The following is a 20,367-nucleotide window of genomic DNA, read 5'->3' on the forward strand; positions in this document are numbered from 1 at the left end:
TCAAATACAATATCCTCAGGGAAGAAGCCCACTTTCAAAGGTGAAAAACTCATCTGAACTATAGGAAATACACCGGTGGTGGCCAGGGCAATGGCCGTGGTGGTGACTGAATGGCTGCCTTTCTCAAGCTTGCATAATTGTTCACAAAAAGAAATGTTAATTGTGTTGTAATAAATACTTATCTTGGCACTACTGTAGTTTGAACTCAAGGGTGGGGAGTGAGGGACAGACACCTAGAGGTCTGAGGTGCCCCCACCCCCACCCAGTGGCTCCTGAGGGCTTGCTGGACCCTTCCAGTGTTAAACTGTGGGTGCTGTGATGGGAGATCATCCTAGACAGAGGATAAATGTGCTCCGTGAGACTGGTCAGGTGAGCAGACAGTATGAAGAACTCAGGGGAACTGTCCCAGGAGCCTGGATACTCTAGTCTGCATGAAGTGGAGCAGCGTCTGCATGTTGTCTACATCTATGCTCCTTTGTAAATTCGTTCCATGTTGCCACAACACCTCATGTACTAAAAATGTTATCCAAGTACTTGTTACACTGCACTGTTGAGATCAAGGGCAAGTCTTAGATGTTCCATACAGGTGCAATCTGTGTAGTAAATATTTTCCATCTTCAGATGCTTGCATCCCCAGATTCCATTCCACAGATGCAGAGCTGACAAGATTTTGTAGGCGTAGTTAAGTATTTCCTCAATAACGTAGCGGAACGTCGTCCAGCCAATGAGAGACCGTGAGAGCAAGTGTGGTTTCCCTGAGTGAGCATATTGCTGTGGACCACCATGCCTGCCTCTTTTTAGCCTGTCGCCTATCAGGACTTTAAGACTTGCCCAGCCAGAACTCCAGTCCGTGTAGTAAATTTTTCTAGTTGTTTCTCTATCACATCTTTCAACCTACCTACATACCGTCTATTTTTATTGTCAATTGCAAAGCTTGAACTCAGGGCCTGGGCACTGTACCTGAGCCTCTTTGTGCTCATGACTAGCACACTACCATTGAGCCACAGCACCACTTCCGGTTTTCTAGTGGTTTATTGGAGATAAGAGTCTCAGACTTTCCTGCCTAGCACGGCTTTGAACCACGATCCTCAGATCTCAGCCTCCTGAGTAGCTAGGATTACAGGCACAAGCCACTGGTGCCCAGCTACAACACCGCTTTTTTGAGATTAGCTGGATTAAAACTTATCTCATGGGAACTTTTCTGCCTGGGCTGGCTTCAAAATGCAGTTCTCAGATCTCAGCCTCCTGAATAGATACGATTACAGGGCGAGTCACTGGAGCCTGGCTCCACCCGTTTTTACCTTTGTGCACATCGTCTGTGGTAGAACCTTGGCAATGCTATCCCCGTACTTTCCTCCTGTGTTGTCTGATCCCAGACACAGGGATCCTCTTGGAGTTTCCCCTTTGGCCAAGGTTTCAAGCACACCTGCCTGCCTTCCCTCTTCTCCCCTTTTCCTCCTCTGGAGGCCTGGGCCCAACTGTCCGCCTCTGCTAGGTCTCAACAGCTGTGATGGAGCCTGGCTTCTCCACCCACAGCTCTGGTGCTGTATTACCCAGCGTAGCCACACAAGTCTACCTTTGTCCAAACCACTCTCCACATTCTCCTCCCACCTTCCTCCCTCTGAGGGACCCCGACAGGCGATGGCCGTCTCCCAGCCCCCTCCTCAGGTAAGCGTGGTCGGTCCTGTAGCACATGCATGGAGTGCGCGAATGCTGTTCAGCTTCCAGGCTGTGCGTCAAGAGGACCCTCTCCTCGCCCTTCTTCCACCTCAGAAGACCAGAGGGGCATGGGGACCCTTAAGGAGGGGAGCCCTCCAATGGAGCCTGAGCTGAGTGCTACCTGGACTTCCACCTGGCTTATGATGCTAGGGTTTTATATCTTTAATAAATCTTGGCAGCTGGGCTGGGAAGTTGGCTCAGTGGTAGAGTGCTTGCCTTGCATGCATGAGGCCCTGGGTTCGATTCCTCAGCACCACATAAGCAAAAAGAAAAAAGCCGGAAGTGGCGCTGTGGCTCAAGTGGTAGAGCACTAGCCTTGAGCTGAAGAGCTGAGGGACAGCGCCTACTCCCAGAGTTCAGGCCCACAACCGGACCCTCCCCCGCCAAAAAAAATAAATCTTGGCAGCAAAGTTGCCCTAAGCTTTTTCACTCCTGGTGCTCTGCCACTTGAGCCATAGCTCCACTTCTGGCATTTCCGGCAATTAGCTGGAGATAAGAGTCTCATACTTTCTTGCCAGGGCTGGCTTTGAATCTCAAACTTCAGATCTCAGGCTCCTGAATAGCTAGGATTACAGACATTGAGTCACACTGGCACTCAGCTAAAACATTTTTGTCATTTCACTAAAATATCACTTGTTAGCCAGGTGCCAGTGGCTCACACCTGTAAACTGAAGTGGCGCTGTGGCTCAAGTGGTAGAGCACTTGCCTTGAGCTGAAGAGCTCAGGGATAGCGCCCATGCCCAGAGGTCAGGCCCCTTGACCAACCAAAAAAAAAAAAAAAATCACTTGTTAAGGTCAAAACACTGTAGAACATATTTCTCAATGGTTAACCATTCTATTCATTGCTCTTGCATTGAACATACAGAATGTAGACTTCCAAGTCATTCATCAAAGTCCAATTCCTATCAGTTTGCAATTACTTCTGATACTATGAGGCAGTAAAAGTTTGAGAGAAAAATGTTTCCTGACTTTGATCTTGTGTTTGTGTGCTGATTCCTTCACAGTAGCAAAAGATATCCTAGGCTGAGATCCAGCACTATTATAATCTCTTCATTGTTCTTCTCTAGGTAAACAAGATTCATGTCTGTTTACATATTTTAAAATACTAGAGGTGACTTTATCAAGATGTACTGTGCTACAAGTTTAGAACTCACATTTCAGAGTGAAACCGTGAGAGTGATACCAATGCTTCTAACCTGAATATTTAGAAAATTGCTGTTTGTAAGAAAAACAAAAAGAACTCATGAAGATACTGTGCAGATGAGACCCTCATAGAAATGCTCCTCATAGGTAGATCCACCCATTCCTCCATCTAATCACCCATCCACCCACTCTAAATGGAGAAGCAGGATCGTCTCATGGAAAGGTGTATTCCTATATTTATTTGAATTAAGAAATAAAATCCAATTTTCTGGGAGAAAATAAATTACAATGGCTCGATAGTATCTAGAGTTGACACAGCCAATTGTATGTTTTCTATAAGTAAATACTAAAGTGCAGTAAAATATTATATGTTATTCTGAGAAAAAGATGCATTGTATTCATAAAGAGACACGTGGGAAGGCAGCTCAGGGGTGGAGCGCTCGCCCGCATGCATGAGGCCCTGGGTTCGAGTCCTCAGCACCACAGCAGAAAAAGCGGGAAGTAGCGCTGTGGCTCATGTAGTGGAGAACCCGCCTTAAGCTGCAGAGCTGAGGAGCAGCGCCCAGGCCCAGCTGCCCAGCGCCCAGCTGCCCAGGCCCAGCTGTCCAGCGCCCAGGCCCAGCTCCCCAAGGCCCAGGTGCCCAGCGCCCAGGCCCAGCTGCCCAGCGCCCAGGCCCAGCGCCCAGGCCCAGCTGCCCAGCGCCCAGCTGCCCAGGCCCAGCTGTCCAGCGCCCAGGCCCAGCTCCCCAAGGCCCAGGTGCCCAGCGCCCAGGCCCAGCGCCCAGGCCCAGCTGCCCAGTGCCCAGGCCCAGCGCCCAGGCCCGGCTGCCCAGCGCCCAGGCCTGGCTGCCCAGCGCCCAGGCCCGGCTCCCCAGCTCCCCAGTGCCCAAGCCCAGCTCCCCAGCGCCCAGGCCCAGCTGTCCAGCGCCCAGGCCCAGCTCCCCAAGGCCCAGCTGCCCAGCGCCCAGGCCCAGCTGCCCAGCGCCCAGGCCCAGCGTCCAGGCCCAGCTGCCCAGCGCCCAACTGCCCAGCGCCCAGGCCCAGCTGCCCAGCGCCCAGGCCCGGCTGCCCAGCGCCCAGGCCCGGCTGCCCAGCGCCCAGGCCCGGCTGCCCAGCGCCCAGGCCCAGCTCCCCAAGGCTCAGCTGCCCAGGCCCAGCTGCCCAGCGCCCAGGCCCAGCTCCCCAAGGCTCAGCTGCCCAGGCCCAGCTGCCCAGCGTCCAGGCCCAGCTGCCCAGCATCCAGGCCCAGCTCCCCAAGGCTCAGCTGCCCAGCATCCAGGCCCAGCTCCCCAAGGCTCAGCTGCCCAGCATCCAGGCCCAGCCCCCCAAGGCTCAGCTGCCCAGGCCCAGCTGCCCAGCGTCCAGGCCCAGCTGCCTGGCGCCCAGGCTCAGCTGTCCAGCGCCCAGCGCCCAGGCTCAGCTGCCCAGCGTCCAGGCCCAGCTGCCCAGCACCCAGGCCCAGCTGCCCAGCGTCCAGGCCCAGCTGCCCAGCGCCCAGCTGCCCAGCACCCAGCTGCCCAGCGCCCAGGCCCAGCTGCCCAGCATCCAGGCCCAGCTGCCCAGCGCCCAGGCCCAGCGTCCAGGCCCAGCTGCCCAGCGCCCAGCGTCCAGGCCCAGCGCCCAGGCCCAGCGCCCAGGCCCAGCGTCCAGGCCCAGCGTCCAGGCCCAGCGCCCAGGCCCAGCTGCCCAGTGCCCAGGCCCAGCGTCCAGGCCCAGCGCCCAGGCCCAGCGCCCAGGCCCAGCGTCCAGGCCCAGCTGCCCAGTGCCCAGCGTCCAGGCCCAGCGCCCAGGCCCGGCTGCCCAGTGCCCAGGCCCAGCGTCCAGGCCCAGCGCCCAGGCCCAGCGCCCAGGCCCAGCGCCCAGGCCCAGCGTCCAGGCCCAGCGCCCAGGCCCAGCGCCCAGGCCCGGCTGCCCAGTGCCCAGCGCCCAGGCCCAGCGTCCAGGCCCAGCGCCCAGGCCCAGCGTCCAGGCCCAGTGCCCAGGCCCAGCGCCCAGGCCCAGCGTCCAGGCCCAGCTGCCCGGCTGCCCAGCTGCCCAGCTGCCGTCTCTCCCCGGGGTCACTGCTCACGGACGGCCCTCGGCCCCGGCGGGCGTTCACGGAAGATTAAGTCTCCGGGACCGGGGCGAGGCCTCGGCCTCGGGGGGTGAGCCGCCGTTCCCCGTCCCGCGCCCGGCCTCCCGGCGTGCCTCGCGCCGGCCTCCCGGCGTGCCTCGCGCCGTCCTCCCGGCAGGCGCCGGGCGCTCCGACGCACGCCGGGAGTCGTGGTCCCGGCGGAGGCGACGCGGCCGCCGCTGCGCGTGGCAGGAAGCGGAAGCGGAAGCGGAAGCGGCGCGCTCGCCCCGCCCCGCCCCGCCGCGCCGCGCCGCTCGCCGCCCGGCTAGCACTGACGTGTCGCTCGGAGGAGCCGCCGCGCCGCGGACCGCGGAGCCTGTGTCGCCGGGCAGAGGGAGCGGAGCGGACGCCGGGACCTCGCAGCCTCCGCCATGGCGAGTGAGTCCGGCGGGCCCCGACCCGCCCGCGATCGGGAGCCCGCGAGCCGGGGGTCCGGGTCCCGCCCGGCGCCCCTCGGGCTCCCCGCCCCCAGGCCCGGCCCCGGCGCCCCTCGGGCTCCCCGGCCCCCAGGCCCGGCCCCGGCCCCCCTCGGGCTCCCCGCCCCCAGGCCCGGCCCCGGCGCCCCTCGGGCTCCCCGGCCCCCAGGCCCGGCCCCGGCGCCCCTCGGGCTCCCCGCCCCCAGGCCCGGCCCCGGCGCCCCTCGGGCTCCCCGCCCCCAGGCCCGGCCCCGGCGCCCCTCGGGCTCCCCGGCCCCCAGGCCCGGCCCCGGCCCCCCTCGGGCTCCCCGCCCGGCGCCCCTCGGACTCCCCGCCCGGCGCCCCTCGGGCTCCCCGCCCGGCGCCCCTCGGACTCCCCGCCCGGCGCCCCTCGGGCTCCCCGGCCCCCAGGCCCGGCCCCGGCCCCCCTCGGGCTCCCTGCCCGGCGCCCCTCGGACTCCCCGCCCGGCCCCCCTCGGGCTCCCCGCCCGGCGCCCCTCGGACTCCCCGCCCGGCGCCCCTCGGGCTCCCCGCCCGGCCCCCCTCGGGCTCCCCGCCCGGCCCCCCTCGGGCTCCCTGCCCGGCGCCCCTCGGACTCCCCGCCCGGCCCCCCTCGGGCTCCCCGCCCGGCCCCCCTCGGGCTCCCCGGCCCCCAGGCCCGGCACCCCTCGGACTCCCCGCCCGGCCCCCCTCGGGCTCCCCGGCCCCCCTCGGACTCCCCGCCCGGCCCCCCTCGGGCTCCCCGGCCCCCAGGCCCGGCCCCGGCCCCCCTCGGGCTCCCCGCCCGGCGCCCCTCGGACTCCCCGCCCGGCCCCCCTCGGGCTCCCCGGCCCCCAGGCCCGGCCCCGGCCCCCCTCGGGCTCCCCGGCCCCCAGGCCCGGCACCCCTCGGACTCCCCGCCCGGCCCCCCTCGGGCTCCCCGCCCGGCGCCCCTCAGACTCCCCGGCCCCCCTCGGGCTCCCCGCCCGGCGCCCCTCGGGCTCCCCGGCCCTCAGGCCCGGCCCGCTCCCGGCCTAGTCCCCGCAAAGCGTGGCCCGCCTGGCCTCGGCGGTCTCCGGCTCCCCGGTAGGCCGCAGGTTTCGGAGACTAACTTCCCTTCTTTTGTTTCTCCATCAAAGTCAAATTTCTGGAAGTCATCAAGCCCTTCTGTGTCATCCTGCCGGAGATACAAAAACCGGAGAGGAAGGTAAGCCTAAGGAAACGTCAGTGAACACCCCAAACGGAAGCTTCCTGTCTCCCCCGCCTGCAGTGTGTGTACCTGGTTGCTTTTTATCCCTTCCCTCATGTGGGATGTCTTTTCTGGCTGGATGTCGTGCCTCAGGTTTGTCCTGCCCCAGAAATGGACGTGGGTGGTGAGTGGGATGCTCAGCCAGGATCCCGGTGGGGTGACCACCCTCTCACCACCTGCAGGGAGTATCAGCCACCAAAGGGAAAGGCAGCTGCTTTGTAGGTAGCTGGTCGTGGTACTCAAGGCTGCTGCCATGTACAGCAGGTACACTAACACTAGAAAAGCGGCGCTGTGTTGAGTATCCATTTCTGGGACTGCTCTACTACAGACAGGGGGTGTTGTCAAGGCAAGAGATTCTAAGGAAGTTTTAATTAGCTCAGATTTTCTGTGTCATGTGTTCACATGTTTGTGTGTGGTTAACATCCACACAGAAACTTGGAATCAACTTTCAGTTTTTACTTAAAATGGTTTGAAATAAACACTTGAGATGCAGTCTGCCTGTGACAGTGAAGTCTACAGTGCTGCTAGTCCCCTTGGTTCAGCGGCTTCAGAGCCCACACGACTGGGCTCCATCCTCTGTACTGCTCACATTAGCTGTGTGTCCTTGGTCTCTGAGGAGAAGTGAACAAGGAAGACAGGTGCAAGATACAGCAGCGGCTCAGAAAGGAATTCTGTCTGGGAGCAGTGATGTTTGATGGTGGTTTTGAAGGAGAAAGACGTTTAGAGTACGAGAATGCATTCCCGGCAAAGGCAGAGAAGACAGGGCCCAAGTGAGTGGGACGTGTAGTTCGCATCCGTGGAACGTAACGGTACAGATGAGTGGAAAAGGGACAGACAGTTTAGAAAATGGCTTTGGAGATAAAAGTGTTTCAGTGACTTTTGCCGGAGTGGGTAAGCACCCATGGTACTGAGCCAAGGTAGATTTAGAGACTTTTTTGGAGGCAGAGACAGGACTTGGGAAAGAGCTTTTCAAGATTTATTGTTAAACTTGGTTGTAATCAGGAGACCGAGTCAGTCAAAAATGAAGTCTTGAAAACTTTGTCTTATGTGGCTCAGTGGCGGAGTGTGTGAGGCTCTGAGTTCAATTCCAGCACAACAAAGGGAAAAAGTGTTAATTTTGCCGCAAGCTCGTCGTGGCTTATGTGAAGTGGCGTGCCTTCCCTGCCATCTTCTAAGGAAGAAGAGTTCTTAGGAAAGGGGGGGTTCTTCCCAGTCAGTGCTTGAGCACAGCCGTGTGCCGATGCGTGCTGCCTAGAGCACATCACGGCTCACGCATAGGACGTAGCTTCTGACCCGAGAGCTCAGGGCTCCAACAGTGCGTAGTTCTGCCTCAACCCAAGGGGCACAGTACTGCTCGTCCTTGAGCTCGCCAGGGCTAGCAGAAGACAAGAGTTTTCCTACCGCCCTGTGACAGGCCTTGGGCAGGAGAGTGTGATCCCTGACAGGCTGTAAAATCATTCTTGTCCTCTGTTTGACTTACGCATCTGAGAAGAGGTGACGTTCTTGAAGCTAAGCAGGTGGTATCATATACAGCAAGCAAGCTACAGCTCTTCCTGCCCTCCCCTAGTGCTGTGGCACACTTTTACCTTTGAGTCATAGAAAACACAGTATTGGTCAGTCCCAGATTCCAAAGTTATGGTTGCTTCCCAAGTCATCAAATGAAAAGTGATTGCTGTGTGTCTCGAAGGCTGTGTGTTTTACAAGTGACTTTCTGTAGCATCAGTCTTGCTGGTGTTTCTGCTTGGACCCTCTGGCTGAGGGCCCGGGACAGCTCGCTTAGCCTTCCCCAAGCCACCTTGCTTGTTGTCATGGGTGATGATCCTGTGTGTGGGTGAACTGAGGATCCTTGCGTTCTCTCAGCACAAGAAGGGTATGCAGCAGATGGTGTTGAGTCTTGGTACTGTTCTGTGCATGGCTTGACTTCTCTGGTGAATGGGAATGGGGTTCATCTTGACTCTCTATGTAGTAATTTACTCGTGAAAATAACTTCTTTCCCTTGTCTAGATTCAGTTCAAGGAGAAAGTGCTGTGGACAGCCATCACCCTCTTTATCTTCCTAGTGTGCTGCCAGGTGAGCCCCATTGCCTTGCTTGGTGTTGGGAGGTGGGGGAGGAGGACAGTGTGCTGACCCCAGTCCCCATCCCTGCTCTCCAGATTCCCCTGTTTGGTATCATGTCTTCAGACTCCGCCGACCCTTTCTATTGGATGAGAGTGATTCTGGCCTCTAACCGAGGTAGGTCCCATCTCGTTTTGTCTTCTCCGCACACTGGACTTGAATAGCCTCATTTTCTTTAATTATGGGCTTTGGCTTTGTGTGGAACTCCAGCAGTTTTTGTAGCTTGTGTAGCCTGGAAGAGCAGGGGATGCAGGCAGGTCAGCATACCATGGGAAAGGCTTATCTCTATGTTGCTCATCGCATTTGGAACTGGGTCTGGATGCGATACAAAACCTATGATAACAGTACAGGTCCACATCATTGAGAACTTTGAAAGCATGGAAAAATACCTGAAATTAGGACATGTCCATTGATAACATTCTTTGCAATATAAATTGTTTCTCAACTGCATCTTCTTATCTGTAGGTTATGTATATATGTCAGAAAACACATAACAGTTTTGCAAAACCATTTACCTGTATGTGAGAGGATTTTGAATGTGCATTTTGGTACTGCATTTGATTGACTCATTTTAAAAAAATAGAGTTCAAATTAAGTTCCACATCAGAAGTGTGACTCATTTGAGCATATGCACAATAGAAGTAGGAGTTTGTTTACAGCTAGACACAATTGTGCTGACCCTCTTCCCAGACTTTCCAGAGATAATTTGAATGTTGTCCTTTATTAACTGATGGAGAGAAGCACCTTTCTTATCTCTGAAACCAGAATAGATCTGTTTCTGGTGCATTTAAATGCCACCGTCTGTTCTTGATGCTTGTCTTCCTAAACAGAAGAGAATGCTACCTGGCGGGCTGAATGGAATGAAGTTGTATTTTCATGGCTGATAGGATGGGGGTGCTCTGTAAATTAAATGCTGCTAGCACACCGAAACTTTCGCATAGGATTTGAGGGGGATGCGGCTCATTTTTTAGCAGCAGTGCCTGGCTTTTCCCAGGCTGGCATTAACTCGAGGACCCCCCCCCCCCCGCCCCTTCTCTGCAGGCACGCTGATGGAGCTGGGCATCTCTCCCATTGTCACCTCCGGCCTCATTATGCAGCTCCTGGCTGGCGCCAAGATAATCGAAGTTGGCGACACCCCAAAAGACCGAGCCCTCTTCAATGGAGCCCAAAAGTGTAAGAAAGACTGAATAACACTCGATGTCTATATTGAAATTCTGAATTTGCTTTAAAGTTTGGGGACATTACAGCAGTTGTGCTTTCTGCTCCTCGCATCCTTGGCTGCCGGCTCTGGGGTGCTCTGTGGCTGTTACAGAGAGTGATGCCAGGTGTGGGGGTCGGCTCGGCAGGGGTGTGGGCACAGGGCTCGGAGGCCGTCCTTCTCAGGAGAAGGTGGGCTGCTGCAGGACGGGCACCGGGGCTCTCCAGCAGCCTGGCACGGAGGAGCTACTTGGCAGGGCTGCTTTCCCTGTGTTGAAAGGCCTAGCAGGAAAGGTGAGAGCACTGTTGGGAAACCTGTTTTTCCCTGGTAACATGGGAGGAACAGGACCTGCTGAGCAGCACAGGGCAGGGTTGCTGGCCACCAGAATCAGCCATGCTTTGTGGCAGTGTGCAGAGGCTTGGAGCAGGAACTGCCCAGGGCATCCTCTGCGGCCCCACATCCACATCTGATGCACACCTTTTTAAATGAGTAGGTTGAATAATTGAATACATCTGACTTTATATGTTGGACACACAGATCAAGAGTTTAAAATGCACGTCTTGTGTGTGTGCATGCTGGCCAGTACTGGGCCTTGAACTCAGCCTAGCACTTTGTTGCTCGTAGCTGGCACTCTTGCCACGTGAGCTGTGCTCCAGACATCTGGCATTTTGCCTGTTAATCGGAAATAAGAGTCTCTTGAGACTTCTCTTATCTAGTTTGGCTTTGAACTCCACCCTCTAGGTCTCAGGTTCCTGAGTAGCTAGGGTTATAGGTGTGGTACCTTTTTTGTTGTTGGTGGTGCTGGTGGTGGTGGTCGTCATGGGGCATGAACGCTGTCCCTCAGCTCTTCAGCTCAAGGCAAGCACTCTACCACTGAGCCGCCTTCCCAGCCCCACTGGTACCTTCTTGCAACACCATTTTAAAAGTACAGATCAGTTTTTTTTCTCTTTGCTCTTGGCAAATTTTTTTGTTATTTTTTTTCTGCCCTAGGAACTCAGAGCTGTTGCCCAGAGCAATGGGAGAGTGCTTGCTGCACAGGCTCTGGATTCTTGCCCCAGCACTGCAAAGGAGGGGAAGTTATAAAAAGGACTTAGGAAAGTCACATAGGGCCATACAGTGGCTGAAGTCTGTAATTCAGCCATCAGAGGTGCAGGTGGACAGGACTGAACTGGTCAAGGCAAATAGTGAGGTCCCATCTCATCCAAAAAAAAAAAAAACGTCGGTGTCGGAGGACTGGGGTTCAGGCAGGCCTGGGCCTAAAGCATGCGACCCTACCTGGGAGGTCACCTGTCCTGCAGACTCAAGGCCCTGAGTTCAAACTTGTTTTGCCAAAAAAAAAAAACAACAAAAGAACAGTTAAGTAGGACCTCTATTTTATGGATATTTGAACAATTTTATATCAGGTGGTAGACTAAATAGAAAAATTTAAATTAAAGCCCACATGCACTTGAGAGACCTAACATGGAGAGCCCAGTAAAGCATGCTCATGCCTTCCGGTAAAAAACGAGATGTAGGAAGCAACGTCCATAAACACTTCATTAGGCAAAAGAGCGGAGGAAGTGACTGAGAACCAAGTTGGTGGCATTCTGAGGCTTCCCCTTTAAGAATAGATACTTAGAAAACCATGAACTTAGCCGGGCGCCGGTGGCTCACGCCTGTAATCCTAGCTACTCAGGAGGCTGAGATCTGAGGATCGCGGTTCAAAGCCAGCCCGGGCAGGAAAGACCGTGAGACTCCTATCTCCAATAAATCACCAGAAAACCAGAAGTGGTGCTGTAGCTCAAGTGGTAGAGCGCTCGCCTTGAGCTGAAGAGCTGAGGGACAGCGCCCAGGCCCAGAGTTCAAGCCCCACGACCGACCAAAAAAAAAAAAAAGAAAACCATGAACTTAGAGTGGGATTGTGCTGTTCCCAAGTTCTGAACTTAGACCGGGGTGGTGGGGCTGTGGTTAGGAGCACCCACAGAGAGCTCTGCTCCTCCCCCTGTGATGGAATGGCCTGGGGAAAGGCTGGCCTGAGGAGCAGGCCTAGGCAAAGGCCTCAGCCACCCTGCCCTGTGGGTGGGAACGCCCCCCACCCAGCTGTTTGCACTGAGCCACGCCTGTCTCCTGACATGCAGTATTTGGCATGATCATTACCATCGGCCAGTCCATCGTGTATGTGATGACGGGGATGTATGGAGACCCTTCTGAGATGGGCGCTGGGATCTGCCTGCTGATCACCATCCAGGTAAGGGCCGAGCAGTCCCAGATGGTGAGTCTCAACCGTGCGGCCATGGGCCTGTTGCTGGAGACACCAGTGACCTTGTGTTTGCCCTTCTGACTCCACCAGAGGGAGGCTGAGGACACACCGAGCAGCTTCAAGTTTATACTGAGAATCTAATTACTGAGGCAGGAGGGACCTGTGCCCCTGGGAACACTGACCCACAGTCTTCGGTTTTTACAGCTCTTCGTGGCTGGCTTAATCGTACTGCTTTTGGATGAGCTCCTACAGAAGGGGTACGGGCTGGGCTCTGGCATTTCCCTCTTCATCGCCACTAACATCTGTGAGACCATCGTCTGGAAGGCCTTCAGCCCCACCACCGTCAACACTGGCCGAGGTGTGTGCAGGCCCGTTCCCTCCACTCACTGGCACTGGGTGTGTCAGCATGTGAGCCGCCTCCTCCTCCTTTCCCAGTGCGAACCTCCATTTCAAGGAAGTGGCACCACCTTAGCTAGCTGTCTTCTGAGGGCCACCTGGGTTTCCCCCAGCTTTTCATTGGGAACAAGCAGTATGTGTTCCCTGCTGCTGTTGGTGAAACGTTGTCTGTGGTGGAACTGCCGTGCCAAGGCCCTGGGCCCTGCAAGCCCAGCCTTGAAGGAGCCTGAGCTTGGGGTCTGCCTCAGGCCCCATGCGGTGGGCGCTGAGTGCTCCGCACACAGCTCCCCTGCTAAACCTTGGTTTCCAGGACCAAGTAAGAAGTGCCGGAAGCCAGGGCGGCGGTGGTGCCACATGCGATCACGGCACTGCCCATGGTGCCGACGCATGGCATGGTGGCATGGTTTGCTGCATTTCATCTGCTAGTGCCTCAGAAATCTTATTTCAGAGGTGCTTTTAGTAGACATACCTATTAGTGCGAGGAAGGCGGTTGTGAGAAGAAAGGCTTGGTTAATTTTTTGATCTGTTAGTCAGAAGGGTCCTCTGAGGGACACTCATGTGCATGTTAACGTATTTTCTTGGAGTCGGGTGCACGTGTGTCTCCAGAGGAGGAAATGGTGGTGGTGATGTTGAGAGAGAGAGAAGAGGCAGGATGAGAGGTGGTTCTTCGTGGTCACTTGTATGGCATTAGGAGGGCCTGGGGTCCAGGGCCAGGCTTGCAAGCTGGGCGTGCAAGGGAGAGGCTGGGGCACTGTAGCGGAGGTGAGCAAGGACTGCCTCTAGCCTCGGGGTGCCTGTTGGAAAGAAGCGGCCGCAGGGCCAGACTGGACGGACGGGAGCAGGCAGGGGACGGGAAGGGTGGATTTGCTGCCCAGGCCCCGGCAGGCCAGGCTGCCTCCATGGCAGTGGAGAGGCGTGTGGTGCTGTGGGGAACAGAGGCACTCTAGGGAGGGGCCCCTGGCTGCACAGCCAGGGACGGCATGGTCGGGCCGGCAGGTGAGCAGGAGCAGGGGCACTGGCAGCTCGCAGCCACGCTATGGCATGGCATGGTGCGGGGCGCTCGAGGGCTGCTCCAGCTGGCAGGGGCGGGCACGGGTCGGTGGTTGGGGAAGGAGACTCAGGCAGACTGACCACTGCTGCTTTCCTGGCAGTGGGAATAACCTGGAACTGGGAATTTGCAGAAACAGCCGGGCATGAAACAGCTTGTGCCCAGGCACCGCTAACAGGTAGAGCCTCGTTTCTGGAGATTGGGCAGGTAGTGAATTTTAAGAAATAATTAGGAGAGGTAGGACCTGACCTGACGGTGTCAGCCAGCCTTCATCCCACAGGTCCTCCCTGGTCCTGGGAGACACGTGCTGGGTATTGTGGGAGTTAAGGAAAACTCTGAAAATGGTGAGGGAAGAATGAGCAAGTGTGTGTGTGGCTGGGAGCAGGTGAACAAGGCCCAGTGTGGGTGGTGAGTGCGCGGTGTTTGGTGGGAGGAGGGGAAGCAGGTCCCTCCCTCTGCCTCCCGAGTTGCCCTGGCTTCCTCCTCTGTGAAGTCAGAGCAGCCCCTGGCTCTGGCCCCCGGTGCCAAGTTCTGTGCAGGTGAAATGGACGTTGCTAACCAAAGGTGAGAGAGATTTGCTTTTATCTTAAATTTCTCCATTGTTCCAAAAATGTCTGGGCCTTTAGGCACTGGGCCCAGCTTCCTGGGCTCATCTGTCTGCCTGTTCCTGGACCTCAGGCAGCGCAGCACCCTGCCACCGGCCCGCCTCCTCTGGCACCATCTTGTGTAGGGCATAGATTCCCAATTGGCTTGGACCACGTGTGGGCAAGGGTGTATGGGGCAGGATCCCTGAGCCGTGGCCGGGGCAGCTGCTCTCAGCCCTTCAGTGGGGAAAGGGCGCTACCCCTTCTGGCTGAGTTCTGCACTTCTGCGGTTGGGACTTCTCAATTAGGGACCGTCATCCCACACAGCGGAGTCACTTGCTCAGTTCACAGCTGTAGTCCGAGTCCTTTATAGAAGAAAATGAAGTGACCCAGAAGTCCTCTTTCCCACCCAGAAGTCCTCTTTCCCTGTGGTGTCGTGGATGCTGTGTAATTGTGTCCACACTGTTCCTCTCCACGTGTGCCCTCCTTTGCCACAGGAATGGAGTTCGAAGGTGCTATCATAGCACTCTTCCACCTGCTGGCCACGCGCACCGACAAAGTCCGTGCACTGCGAGAGGCCTTCTACCGCCAGAACCTCCCCAACCTCATGAATCTGATCGCCACCATCTTTGTCTTTGCCGTGGTCATCTACTTCCAGGTGCGCAGTGTGCCGGGGCCGGGGGGGGGGGGGGGTGGAGGGAGGGGTTGTTCCACCCCTTCCTGAACCATCAGGCTCACAGCCGAGCTGCTTCCCAGTTCCTGACTCATGTGAGCTAGCGTCCTGCCTCCCGGTGTTGACTGGAGAGAGAGCACGGCAGTTAGCCGGGCGGCCACCCTGCACCCAAGCACTCTGGGTCAGAGGCAGGAGCATGGGGAGTTCAGCTGTCGAAAGAACGCTTGTGGGGAGACATGTGTTTCTTCCTGAAGGTCAAACACATGGGTCTCTTGTGCCGGTCTTGCTCATCAGATGTGTGCTTAGGAGCACGCTAGTTCTGTACAGGTCCAGTGGCTGTTTGCAATTGGACCAGTACCCACACCCCGGGCAGCCTCTTCCGGGTGCCGTGCACAGAAGACATGCTCTGTCCTCTCGCAGGGCTTCCGTGTAGACCTGCCAATCAAGTCGGCGCGCTACCGTGGCCAGTACAACACCTACCCCATCAAGCTCTTCTACACCTCCAACATTCCCATCATCCTGCAGTCCGCGCTGGTGTCCAACCTCTACGTCATCTCCCAGATGCTGTCCGCTCGCTTCAGTGGGAACTTGCTGGTCAGCCTGCTGGGCACGTGGTCGGTGAGTGTGGCCGCCGCGGTGTCTGGCCGCTATGTGTCTTGCTACGGCCAAATATTCCACTCATTGGTTTTTCCTAATTAGAAAATTAGCTCACGGTTTTCTCTACTTTCTTTTCTTTCTGTGCTGGTCCTGGGGGTGAGCCCTGCACCCTGTGCTGTAATTCAACTTTTTCACCCAGGGTTGGCGCTCTATGCTTGAGCCATGCATGGTCTTGATTGTCTGATGAATTGGAGATAATGAGTCTATTTGTCCACCTGGGCTGGTTTCAAACCTTGATTCTCACATCTCAGCCTCCAAGCCTTCAGTGCCTAGCTAGCACTTCTCCATCCCCTCTGGGTGCTTGGTGCATGTATGCATGCCTGTGTGTGAGCCAGCACGCTGAAGGCCATCTCTGTGCAGGACACGTCTTCCGGGGGCCCGGCGCGGGCCTACCCTGTCGGCGGCCTGTGCTATTACCTGTCCCCTCCAGAGTCGTTCAGCTCTGTGCTGGAGGACCCTGTCCACGCAGCTGTGTACATCGTGTTCATGCTGGGCTCCTGCGCCTTCTTCTCCAAAACATGGATCGAGGTCTCGGGCTCCTCTGCCAAGGATGTGAGTACACACCAGCGCTCCATGGAAGCGCTGCCATGCGCGGGAGGCCCTCCCCTTGGAGGGGCAGCTGAGAAAGGCTAGGCGGGCAGAGTGCCAAAGCGGCCACTGCCTCTGAGAGCCCGGAGGTGGACACTTGTCGTGCCCCTAAGAGCCCCCGATGGCTCTGGACTCTTGTCTGCAGGTTGCCAAGCAGCTGAAAGAGCAGCAGATGGTGATGAGAGGCCACCGGGAGACCTCCATGGTCCACGAGCTCAACCGGTGAGTGCGGCCCCAGTGGCCCTGGGCACTGCGTGGGTGCTGCTGGCCCTCCCGGGGGCGGGCAGCCATCGGGCCGGGCAGCTGGCATGTGTGTGGTGTGGGCGCAAAGGAGGTGGTTGCCAGGTGCAGCTGTCCTGCCCCCTAGGGGGAGAGGAGAAAGGTCGGGATCGGGATCGGAGGGTGGCTCAGGCTGCAGGGCAGTTGGACGGACGTGGCACTGACCTCGGCAGTGTGGCACATGGTGCAGGCTTTCTGTCCCAAGAGCATGGGTGCCACTGTCGCTGGAAAGCTGCCAGTGCACAGGCTGTGCTCCTCAACACCATCAGAGCCAGGTGGCAGGGCAGGTGTCCTGACGGGACATGTGAGCAGCCAGGAAACTCCAGCTGACCTTGTAATTGTGCCTGGCCGGAGCCCAGACCATCCACTCCACTCACCTTTAGATAAATCCTCAGTCCTGACATGCATACACTGAACAGCAGCTCATCTTGAAGCAACTTGGCAAGGGCAAGACTGGCCCACGCCTTGTGTGCATCTGAAGTGTCCCAAGTCCAGGTGGCCTGCTCAGGGAGTGGCAGGTGGGGGATCTGCCGGGTAGGGACCCGGGCTGAGCTCAGGCCACCTACTGCCACCCCCAGGTACATCCCCACAGCAGCGGCCTTTGGCGGGCTGTGCATCGGGGCCCTCTCGGTCCTGGCGGACTTCCTAGGTGCCATCGGGTCTGGAACTGGGATCCTGCTTGCCGTGACCATCATCTACCAGTACTTCGAGATCTTTGTGAAGGAGCAGAGCGAGGTGGGCAGCATGGGAGCCCTTCTGTTCTGAGCCTCAGCTTCCGTGGACCAGGGGGGAGCGTGCCCCGTGGAGTGCGCAGCTGTGGCACGTGGACTTGATTTAATGATGCTTTTTAAATTTCTTATCCTTTCATTCCACTGTGTAAAGTGCTAGATTTTCCAGTTTGAAATTATTCTTTTTCTCGTGGCATTGGCAGAAGCCTGTAGAAGTGAGGTGACTGCCAGAGGGTCGTGGCGGCCAGCTGTCCACTTAGTTCCCTGTAAACCTTCGATCCCGCTCCCCGCTCCCCCCCCCTCCCCTGCCCCAACCCGAAGGAAGCACAAGCGAAGGTCTGCACCTCCTCCTGGCCACAGGCGAGGCTGGAGGCTTGGAGGCAGATCCTGCGTCTCCTGGGCACCTGGCCTCGGACATCTCCAGCGCGCCCGCCGGTGCTTAGCTCTGCGACGGGCCCTGCGCTGCGCGAGGCTGCGCGAGGCTGCGCGCGGGTGTGCGGGGCGGCGTGCGGCTGGGCGCCCCTCTCGCGGCCCCTGGGGCGCCGTCCCCTGGCGCTCGCGCCTCGGCCGCGCTTTAGTTTCTCACTGTGCTTGGGACCAAAGCGCAGCCGCGCTGCTGTCTGCGGTCAGCAGAGGAGCGGCCTGGCGGCCGGGCTGGGGCGCCGCCGGCCTGTCAGGGGCCCGCCCGCGGCCCGGCCCAGTCACGCGTGGCCTTGTCTAGACCCGGTCCCGTCCGCGCGGGGCGGGACGTCACTGTGGACGAGCGAGAGACGAATAAAGCCGACTTTGTACAGCTGCGTGGCGCCTTCTCTCGGGGGGGGGGGAAGGGAGGGCGGGGGGCGCGGCCTCCTCAGGGCCCGGCCGAGGGGGGGAGGGCGGGGGGCGCGGCCTCCTCAGGGCCCGGGGCGGGGCGGGGGTGGGGGGGTCGCGGCCTTGTGCGCGGCCTCCTCAGGGCCCGGGGCGGGGCGGGGGTGGGGGGGTCGCGGCCTTGTGCGCGGCCTCCTCAGCGGGCGCGCGCAGCCCCGTCCGGCCCGGTCGGGGTCTGGTCGCAGGGCCGCCCGCCGGCCTGGGGCTCTCGGACGCCTCTGCGGGCCCCCCCCCCCCCCCCGCCTCGAGTCCCCGCCCCCTTCTCGGCCTGGGGCCGCCCGCGAACCACCGCCCCGGACGCCGGGACGGCCCTCCTCCCTCCGGCGGCCCCACCCCCGCCGCCAGGTGCGCAGACGCGCATGCGCACGCGTCCCCGCGGGGTGGGGCGGGGCCGGGCCCGCACCGTCCACCACCATCCATCACCCGCTCTGACGGCGCGGGGCGGGCGGCGCGGGCCTGGCGGCGCCCATCTTATCGCGGCCGCCCAGCCGCGGTCCGCGCATTGATCGCGGCCGAGCCCGGGTCAGCGCGGCCGGCGGCCTGACAGCCGCATCCATCCGCCGCGCCGCCATTAATCACGGCCGCCGACAGGGCCGCCCGGGGCGGGACGACGCGAGGGACGAGGCCTGCGACCCCGGCCCCGAGGGCAGGCCCGGGCTGCGCCGGGGCGGGCCGGTTCCGGAAGCGCCGTGGGCGGTGGAGTGGGAGGTGACCCGGGTCCTAGGCTGGGGCTGGAGGGCGGGCGGGGCCCCCTCCCGGGACCCCCCCAAGGACCCCCCGGGCCCCCGACCAAGGACCCCCCGAGCCCCCCACCAAGGACCCCCCCGGGCCCCCCACCAAGGACCCCCCCACCAAGGACGCCCCCAGGACGCCCCCCCCCCCACGACCGCAGCCGTTTCTCAAGCTGGAGCTGAAGTCGCGCAAAGATGGGGCTGCGGTAATTGTCGCCAGATTGCGTGTCAGCCCGATAAGATGTGACGGATGCCCGCGGGCCGCCCGCCGGCCGGGCGGGAAGATGGCTGGAGTCGGCGCAGAAAGCGGGGGCGCACTGAATAACCGGCCCGCAGGCCGGACCCCGGGCAGGCCCGCACGGCAGCCGCCTCCCCGCAGGCCGGACCCCGCAGGCCCGCACGGCAGCCGCCTCCCCGCAGGCCGGACCCCGCAGGCCCGCACGGCAGCCGCCTCTCCCCCACTCTGCAGAGGCAGCCACAAGTTAGCCAGAGGCCCGGGCGGGCGGGCGGCCCGGCCGGGGTCAGGTGGGGAAGGCCGCCAGCCGGGCGGGCTCTGCGTGCCCCCCCCAGCATTCAGGAACTGCCTGGACCACACAGCGCGGCCTTGTCTCAAGAACAGGAAGTGAAGGAGCCGAGCCGGGCACAGGCGTCAGACAGCAGCCCTGCCCGCACCTGGGCCCTGCCCGCACCTGGGCCCTGCCCGCACCTGGGCCCTGCCTGCCCGCACCTGGGCCCTGCCTGCCCGCACCTGGGCCCTGCCTGCCCGCACCTGGGCCCTGCCCGCACCTGGGCCCTGCCCGCACCTGGGCCCTGCCTGCCCGCACCTGGGCCCTGCCCGCACCTGGGCCCTGCCTGCCCGCACCTCGGCATTACTCTTCTCGTGCCAGGGCTGGGGCTTGACCCCAGGGCCTCAAGCTTTCCTAGCTTCTCTGCTTCTCGGCTCACCGCTTGAGCCTCGCCTCCCGTTCCCAGCTCTGAGGGCCTCGCTGGCCCAGGCTCAGCTGCAGCCCTGGGATCGCGGCCTCCGGGTAGATGGTGGATGAGCCTCTGCCGCCGGGCCTTTTCCATCTTTTTGGTCTGAGACTGGGACTCAGACTCATACCTGGGACTTTCACTCATTGGCTAGCACTACCAACTGAACCACACCTCCAACCCGTTTTTCTTTTTCATTTCTTGTTGATTGTGGGGCCTCAACTCTGGGCCTGGGTGCTGTCCTGACTCAGCTCTTCAGCTCAAGGCGAGCACTCTACTGCTTGAGCCACAGTGCCGCTTCCGGCTTTTTCTGCTTATGGGGTGCTGAGGAATCAAATCCAGGGCCTCATGCATGCAAGGCAAGCACTCTACCACCAAACCCCCTTGCCAGCCCCCCACCATTTTTCTACTGGGCTTGAGTTGAAGAACAGAAGCACAGGCACCCTGTGCTGGGGTGCTCCACAGTTGCCGCAGGGCCACCGAGGGCTGGACACAGGCCCAACGCAGGGGCACGACGCCCAGGCGGTGAGTCCCCCGAGCCTGCGGGTGCTGGGCTGCCCCTGGGCCGCAGCCGTTGGCGCTGCCTCCTTTCCAGGTCACTGGGCCATTAGGCACCAGTGAGGGCACAGGGGACAGTGAGGCGAACTTAGGGCTAAAGCCGGATCCGTTTGGG

General features: G+C 59.7%; 1 protein-coding gene across 1 annotated transcript; it reads left to right on the forward strand.

The window, feature by feature from the left end:
• The first annotated feature begins 5,232 nt into the window (after positions 1–5,232).
• Positions 5,233–17,917, forward strand: LOC138806605 (protein transport protein Sec61 subunit alpha). Its single transcript, XM_069992039.1, has 12 exons — positions 5,233–5,353; positions 6,510–6,577; positions 8,624–8,689; positions 8,773–8,851; positions 9,776–9,907; positions 12,050–12,159; positions 12,376–12,529; positions 14,697–14,857; positions 15,293–15,490; positions 15,890–16,081; positions 16,263–16,339; positions 16,975–17,917. Exons 1-12 carry the CDS (start codon positions 5,347–5,349, stop codon positions 17,159–17,161), a joined length of 1,431 nt encoding a protein of 476 aa, XP_069848140.1. The 5' UTR covers positions 5,233–5,346; the 3' UTR covers positions 17,162–17,917.
• Positions 17,918–20,367: the final 2,450 nt, after the last annotated feature.

The sequence above is a fragment of the Dipodomys merriami genome, unplaced genomic scaffold (genome assembly GCF_024711535.1).
Source record: "Dipodomys merriami isolate MVZ:Mamm:240054 unplaced genomic scaffold, mDipMer1.0.p SCAF_401, whole genome shotgun sequence".
NCBI classification, from domain to species: Eukaryota; Metazoa; Chordata; class Mammalia; order Rodentia; family Heteromyidae; genus Dipodomys; species Dipodomys merriami.